Here is an 8,635-nt window from a genome sequence, read left to right as displayed (position 1 = left end):
AATATAAAAATAAATTTGCGTATTAATGCAATTTAGAAACCTATTTTTTTAATGGTAAAAAAGCACGAAGTACACGCGCGCTAATTGCAAAATATCATTATATGTTATGTTGCAAAATAACCTAACGATTTTTTTATTCTACATTGTTAACACATGCAAAAACTGATATATTTAACACCAAAATCCTTACCTATGAAATAAAATCCCTTTTTTACTTCTCTGCTCACATCCGGACACGCAACATCTCATGTCACTAATATTACAGATGTTTTTCACATATACTTATACAACCGTAACACGTTTCTACGCGTGCTAGAAGAATGCTTCTGATTCATTGTAGCGGGACGCGGAACGCACTTTTGATTTGCTAAAATACCAGGCCAAAAAAAAATGGCGCTGATCAATTTGTGCCACGTCTCGCTATGCTTGTTAGGCGAAGATGCGCATTCCAGTGTATATAGAGTTCAGTGCCTTGTGGTTTTGTGTTGGGTGTAACATCGCTCGGCGGTTTTCCGCCAAATATTACACTCACTAGTTACTGACTTAAACTGGTCCAGACTAAGTACTGTGGCTGTGTTCAGTTAAGCAAGATGGAACGAACTAATGCAGGAAATGCAGGAAATACAAGAATTCATTAGTTCCAATTCCTGTATTTCCTGCATTTCCTGCATTAGTTCGTTCCATCTTGCTTAACTGAACACAGCCTGTGGCCTTTAGTATGCCAAAAACCACTTCTAACGTAGAGGTGGAGATGGCCGGTGTGTCGGCGCCGCCGAACTTCGATCCCGGGCCTGTTGGGGATTCCCGGGGCGCTGCGGGTGGGGTAACCTATAAAAGCCCTGTGGGGGGTAACTCTCAGATACCTCGCCCTTCCGGTGAGACTTCCCCTCCTTCGGTCGCGCTAAAAAGGACATGTAGTAGAAGATTCGATTTCTTCAAAAAAGGCTTACTCCCCGATAACAGAAACTCAGAGGGCTCTCGCTCTAAATAGATATCAACCAGAATCGACGGGACCGTATCTCGTTCACATAGATTGCGTCTATCTTGGAGATACCACTGGGCCTGGAAAACCAGACTCAAATAGTAACAAACCGTCGACCAGTGCGTTGAGTGTTCTAGGCATTGGGAAAAGACTCAACAAACTATTGTACGAACCTTTTAAAAATGCGTATGACCTGAAGTCAATCGGGAAAAATAAGTTTTCGGTGATATTCTCCTCCTGGAAGGAGGCAAATAAGTTCATAAATCTCTTCCCTACCGTGTGCGAAAATATTACACCCTCCGGTTACTGGCTTGCTTACGTTCCAAGTTTCAAGGTCGTTAAACAGTGCTTTCTCAGGAGGGTGGATGATGATGATACCGTGGAGGACGTACTTTCCAACATTAGGCCGCCTCCGGGGTGGAGGTCCTCATGGATCCCACCGTTTGAGGCTGTAAGACTTCAACGCAGGGTAAACAGTGGTGACGAATCACCACCAGTCTTGGTCAACACTAACAGCTTTCTCTTACGTTTCAGGACCAAAATTGTACCCACATCGTGCATATATATGGGTAAAAGGTTTTTCCTACACCCATATGTATATAAGGTCCGGCGCTGCAGTTTCTGTCAGCGCCTAGGACATACAGCTTCCTTGTGCAAACAAACTTCTTCTGATAAACAGTTCTGCGAACGCTGCGGAAAATCAGGACACTCCAAGTCAGACTGCTTAAGTGACGTATTTGAATGCATTAATTGCATTAGAATTAAACACAAGGATTACAAACATCAAGCCTCTGACTCAAAGTGTCACGCTTATGTAAGGCAAAGAGATATACACAAGTTGATGGCGACAAAGGACCTTTCGTTTAAAGAGGCGTCCGTGCTCTTCGATAGAGGAGGTGGGTCTGTCACCGCTTGGAACAAGACCCCGTCAGTTCCTCTGCCGACTTTCGGCGAGTACATTCCAGGTGAGGTTTTCAAGTTTACTGCTTCGTCAGGGCCAGGGGGAGATGGGCGTGGGCCGGATCTTGATCGTCCGCCCGACCGTCGAGGGGCTGACAGTGGGGCACCGCCTCCCAGCAATGCTGTGTTAGCTACCACGGCTGCTCGGTCAGTTGTGCGCAAGGGGCTGGTGACTCACTCGGAGTCTGCGACGCCCGCTCACTCCTTGTCTTTAGGTACTTCTTGTGGTACACTTTGTGGGTCCTCAGCCACAAATCCTACCGGTAATAAAGACACAAAAAGCAAAAGTAAACCACACTCCGGAATTCATACAAATTTCAGAGATTCTTCTAGAAGTATAGAAACACCTTCTCTTCCATTAAAAAATCTAATACCACACCTCCGCAATACTCTCATGAGTAAACAAATTATCAACCTTTCTGACTCAGAGCTTGAAACAGTCTTAAAACTAGCTGTAGAAACAATTACTAATTCTGTTATTCTGTAATTCATAAAGTTACGCTGATTGTGTCTTTATAACCTAAATCCTTCTTGCCCTTATCTGTTCTCGTTGTGTGGTTGTCGTACGAAAAAGATGGCTCCTACGAAAAGCTTGAACATTATGCAATGGAACTGCCGTTCCTTGCCTCGCAGGTTAGATATATTCAAGCATTTAATTCAAGAGGGTAATGTTCAAATTGCGGCCCTTTGCGAAACTCATCTAGACCATAGGTCATTAGTTACCTTCCCAAACCATGAAATTGTTTTGATCGACCGAAACCGTCAAGGTGGAGGAGTAGCAATTGTAGTTGCAAAGCACATCAAATTCCAACTATTACGTGACAATGATATTATAGATATTTGCCAAAACAACCAAGTTGAAATAATTGCAATCAAAGCACACCTGCCTAATAGCAAATTCTTACATATTTTCTCTGTTTATAGCCCTCCTCGGTGGTCTCGCAATTACACCGATGTTAATTTCTGGACTTCATTTCTCCAAATCTGCTCGAAGTATGAGCCATCCATAATTTGCGGTGACTTCAATGGGAAAAGCCCGTTGTGGAGCAACTCCCCCACGCAATATAACAATGAAGGGAAAAAACTCGACCAGGCAATTGTTAACTCAAGCTGGAATATCTTAAATACCGGAGAACGTACGTGGACATCGTCTGAACTTTCGATACAGTCCACCCTGGATCTCACACTTGTCTCCCAGAGCTTAGCTCTTGACTGCAGGTGGTATGTGAACGACTTTAACCACGGCAGTGACCACTTTCCTGTTTACATCGCAATATGTGATAGGTTTGACGGCACTATACCTTGCCGCCCGTTTATATCTGTCAAGAACGTAGATTGGGATCTCTTCCGTCGGGCTTGTGTGGATAGTGCACAAACTCTTGCACCTGAAGTTGATAGGCCGGTCTCCGTTATAACCCAGCAAACACAAAGTAACAGTTACGTAACATTAATGTTATAATTTCCCACTCAACAATGTAACTGCTACGTACAAGGCATGTTACATTGCAGTTACATCGTTGAGTGGGAAATTATAACATTAATGTTACGTTACTGTTACTTTGTGTTTGCTGGGAAGCGTAGAAAAAACGTATGATCATCTTATCCGGTCAATTGTTGCTGCCCTCGAGAACTCCGGCGCTAAGGTCATCTCGTCAGCTAATCCCTCTCGGAAGCCCCCGACCCTGGTGGGATGAGTCATGCTCCCAGGAAGTTAAAAGGAAAAGAGAGGCATTTACTTCTTTTAAAAGGCATCCCTGCCTTCAGAACCTATCTGTGTATACTGAAATCTCAAAGGAGGTTACTCGCTTTCTCCGCAAAAAGAAAAAAAACGCGTTTAAGGCGTTTTGTGGTTCACTCCATGTTCATTCGGACATTGGTTCTGTATGGAACACAGTTAAAGCCTTTTCGCACTCCAGAAATTATTCACGCGGGGACAGCAATAAAAGCAACATTGACATCGAAGGTTTCCATAAATCATTCGATAAAATCGCTCCTCTCTAACCACCCATTACAAATTTCCATTCAGACTTACCTTATAGTATCCCTAGGTTGGAGAGTACAGTAGACAGTTCTGTTCTCGAGTCTCCCATTAGGGACGTGGAATACCTCTCGGAGGTCGAGTCTTTAAAGATCAAATCCGCACCTGGTCCAGATATGATTTCCAATAATGTCATTTCACATTTCCCTAATGAACTTCATCTAATTGTCCACAAGCTATTTAACATAATGCTGGACAAACAAACGTTTCCTGAACAATGGAAAAATTATTTTGTCGTTTTTATCCCTAAACCGGGAAAGAAAGGATCTTATCGCCCCATCTCTCTCGCCAATAACCTTCTTAAGCTGTTAGAAAAGATTATTCAACGTAGAATGGAATGGTGGATAGAGAATAACAATATAATCTCTCCATTTCAATTCGGCTTTAGACGGAGTCTAAAGTCTGTCGTGTATCGATAATCTTTCCATTTTTGTATCAAACATTAAAGCAGGAAATAATAACCGCCAGGTCACAGGCGCGGTTTTCCTTGACATCGAAGGCGCCTTTGATAATGTGATTCCTTCGGTGTTGCTTTCAATGCTTTCCCGGTTAGGGTTTCCCGAAAAGTTAATTAGTTTTATCTCATCGGTAATCTCGACCAGGAACCTAGACGGCTATATCTCTGGCATTCCCCTTCAAAGTCGACAGACAACAAGAGGAGTGCCCCAGGGCTCCGTCCTCAGCCCAATACTCTTCAATATTTATCTGTCGTTCGTGGAAATGTGTTTACCACTCCCGGTAAAAATCCTAATGTACGCCGATGATATCGTCATATATTGCTTTCACCCTTCAATCAAGTATGTAGCACACCAACTTAATATTTCCCTTGGTAATCTCAACTCTCATCTCAAAGATCTAGGCCTAAAGTTATCTCCGGAAAAGTCCGTCGCTTCTTTCTATTCTCTCAACTCTTTGAGAAACACCAAGTGGATGATCAATAAAAACAACATTAAGATCTCTCTAAATGGCTTCGGCATACAAGTAGCTTGGTGTGTCAAGTTTTTAGGTGTGTATATAGACTACTCCCTACGGTGGAGGAGGCACATAACCGAGACCCGCAAACGCGTGCTTCCACGTATTAACATACTTAAAGCCATTGCGGGGATAAAGTGGGGTGCCCACCCCAGAGTTCTTTTAGTGGCGTATAGGGGACTGGTACGCTCAGTCCTCGACTGGGGGTGCCAGGTTGTGTTACCTCTACAACAAAAAGATTGTCTAACACTCAGCAGACTTCAGTTCGCTTGCATTCGCGTAGCGGCTGGTTTAATGCGTACGACACCCACTAACGTCCTAGTCGACTTAGTTAACGAACAACCTCTTTCATGTAGACAAAGATACCTGACCAGCAAGTATGCTAATCGGGTAGCTTCACGTTCGGGACATCAGTTGAATACGATGCTCGGTGGGTTCATACGTCAGTGGAGCCCGATTTGCGAGGATAACAACTTTGATTTATTTGATGTGTTCAAAGAAATCTCGCCCCTGGCACAGCAGGTTGAGTCCAGTGCGCTACCTGGTCTACTGTCCTTTCCGTTCTTCATACGATATTACAAATGTTCCGTTGACTTGGATATCGGACTAACGATCAGGTCCGCCCCCTCACCTCACCTTGAGTGGTCCAAATTTCTTAACAAAGTCGGTGCTGAACACGTCTTTTATACTGATGGCTCTAAACTCCCATCCCGGTGCGACCGAGTTGCAGCGGTAGGGTATGCAGTCTATTCTGATCACCCTGAGCTTGCTCATTATGAAAGAATAAACAACCATTCTACTGTGTTCGATGCTGAGGCACAGGCCGCCCTCTGTGCCCTTGAGTAAATCAGTGAATTCAGGTTCAATCTCTCATTTATTGCTACAGATTCACTTAGTGTTCTTGACTGCCTGGCATCCTCGGATCCCAGAGGCACTCACTCCACTATAATCTACAAGATGAAATCTCTAGTTTGCGCGCTTGCTGCCCAAAGTGTGCAGGTTCAGTTTGTCTGGATCCCTGCACATAAGGGCATCCTGGGTAATGAAAAGGCGGATCTGTACGCAAAAAAATCACTTGAATTACCCGACCCGGGGGTCTCCGCAAAGTGTCCGGCAGGTTCTCTTGTCCCCGAACTTAGAGCTCGTTCTTTAACGGAGGCAAAAAACTATTTGCTGGAGGAAGCAAGACATAAGGGAGTAAGGTATTTTTCCCGGAAACAAGTCGTACTCGACAGGCCCTGGTATGAGAGGTACAGGCGACCCCTACCCAGGCCCTTGGTGTCTCTTATATCACGCATCAGAACGTTTCATACCTGCGTTAATGCACATCTTGCAGATAAATCCATAACTGACAGCGCTTCGTGTGACTGTGGTTTCCCAACACAAGACGTCAATCATATATTTTTTAACTGCCCCTTACATAAAGATTCTTCTGACCTTTTAGCTTTAGATCTCTTCCATAACGGTTTTAGCCCCCCGTATGACGTGGCCAACATTGCCTTCTCTGACAACATCGGTGCTATGCACGCTCTGCTCCTATTTGTCACCCGCGAAAAGCTATTCATCTAATCCATTTAACAATAAGTAAGTAAGTATAGAAAAATATAACAAGTCTGTTTCGAGCTTTTAATGGATCTTAAGTTTAGTTAAACAAAAAGCATATAAAACGCAGTAAAACGCAAATGAAAAACAAATAAAATTAAGAGATGACAAACGTTTCGGCCCTTACTTGAGCCTTCTTCAGTGTATAAATATAAATATAAATGTAAATATAAAAATAAATATAAATAATCACGTCATATTACAAGGTTCGCAAAATTACAAGAAAATTGAAGAAAAAATGATAGATCTTACATTAGAAGTCCATAGTAGTTGTATAAAGTTTGACTTCATATCCAAAGTCAAGATCAAACGATGAACGAAAGTCATGTATTTGAAGTAATTTCTACATCATTAATATCAGTATTAAGATTACTGACACTAACAGACTTACAAGTATCTATTAAAATTTTTATGTCATTATCACTTAGGTAACTAAATATTTGTTCAATACAACCAAGTGGTAACTCAGGAAAGTTACAGAAAAAATAGAAAATTTTAGTGCCTTGTTCGAGCAACTCTTTCTTTTTCATACCATTTCTGAACTGATTTTTTATCATGCTAGAATATGTTGAAAATTTTGTTTTATACTCGTCTAATCTTAAAACCTGCACTACATTTTCATTTCTCATATACATTGCTACTAGATTTGTATCTTTTATCAAGATATCGTAAAATGATATGTTAGTATTACTAACTTTCTCATTCTTCATGACTGCTACTTCTTTTTCACATTTATCCTGAAAATCACTTATTTCATAATTCCTGCTCATTGATAATAATTGTTCACTTACGGATAAATTTGCAGCTTTTATCTTAACTATATGCTGTGTAAGAAACTCAGCAATTTTTTTACAATAGATGCGACGACAAGTATCATTATTTGATATAGCATTAATGTTAGCACCTCTGTCTAACAACATCGCAACAACTTGTACATGGCTTTTTTGAACAGCAAAACACAGTGGTGTAAAACCTGGTGTAAAGAGATATATGTCGCATTAAGATAAAACTCCATGTTTTAAAAAATGTTCATCAATTTGTAAATATCTTTTCTTAGCTGCAATTTAAAGTTCTACCTGATTTATCACTGGCATTAACGTTAGCTCCATGATTTAATAGTAATTCAGCACTTTCCGTATTCACAAATTGAATCGCTTCATGAAGCGGAGTTNTGCCATCCCGAGTTCCAGCATTAACATTTGCACCTCTGTCCAAAAGCATCTGAACAACACTTGCATGTCTTTTTCGAACAGTGNGATACAGTGGTGTAATACCTGAAAAAGAAGAGATATATGTAAAAGTAACTCAAATTAATGTTCAAAAAGATGTTCATCAATCTGTAAATATCTTTTCTCAGCTGCAATTTAAAGTTCTACCTGACTTATCACTGGCATTAACGTTAGCTCCATGATTTAATAGTAATTCAGCAATTTCCGTATTCACAAATTGAATCGCTTCATGAAGCGGAGTTGTGCCATCCCGAGTTTCAGCATTAACATTAGCACCTCTGTCCAAAAGCATCTTAACACCATCTACATGTCCATTTTGAACAGCGGCACACAGTGGTGTAATACCTGAAAAGGAAGAGATATATGTAAAATTAACTCAAATTAATGTTTAAAAAGATGTTCATCAATCTGTAAATATCTTTTCTCAGCTGCAATTTGAAGTTTTACCTGACTTATCACTGGCATTAACGTTAGCTCCATGATTTAATAGTAATTCAGCAATTTCCATTTTCTCATATTCAATCGCATAGTGAAGCGGAGTTTTGTCCGACCACCAAGTTTCAGCATTAACGTTAGCACCTCTATCAAGAAACATCTTAACAAATTGTTCATGTCCTTTTTTAGCAGCAAGACATAGTGGTGTAACACCTGGTGTAAATGTAGATATATATGTAAAATTAACATAAACTCCATGTTTTAAAAAATGTTCACAAATTTATATATATAAATTCTCAAGTGTATTATAGAGGTATACCTAACTTATCACTGGCATTAACGTTAGCTCCATGATTTAAAAGTAATTCAGCAATTTCTATTTTCTTATTTTCAATCGCATGGTGAAGCGGAGTTGTC

At 41.0% G+C, this 8,635-nt stretch overlaps 1 protein-coding gene across 1 annotated transcript in view; it reads right to left on the bottom strand.

The window, feature by feature from the left end:
• Positions 1-6,564: 6,564 nt before the first annotated feature.
• Positions 6,565-8,635, bottom strand: part of LOC109862933 (ankyrin-1-like) — an 8,221-nt gene continuing 6,150 nt past the window's right edge. The window contains exons 8-11 of the mRNA XM_020443103.1: positions 8,231-8,431; positions 7,931-8,128; positions 7,631-7,828; positions 6,565-7,527 (exon numbers count right to left, since the gene is read on the bottom strand). Of these exons, the coding sequence (XP_020298692.1) occupies positions 6,878-7,527; positions 7,631-7,828; positions 7,931-8,128; positions 8,231-8,431 (1,247 nt within the window). The 3' untranslated portion in view covers positions 6,565-6,877. The remainder of the gene's footprint in view (positions 7,528-7,630; positions 7,829-7,930; positions 8,129-8,230; positions 8,432-8,635) is intronic.

This window comes from Pseudomyrmex gracilis, unplaced genomic scaffold, assembly GCF_002006095.1.
Source record: "Pseudomyrmex gracilis isolate BER0280 unplaced genomic scaffold, ASM200609v1 scaffold_2684, whole genome shotgun sequence".
Classification (NCBI taxonomy): domain Eukaryota; kingdom Metazoa; phylum Arthropoda; class Insecta; order Hymenoptera; family Formicidae; genus Pseudomyrmex; species Pseudomyrmex gracilis.
The sequence above is the reverse complement of the archived record's forward strand: the minus strand, read 5'-3'. Positions and strand labels throughout refer to the sequence as shown.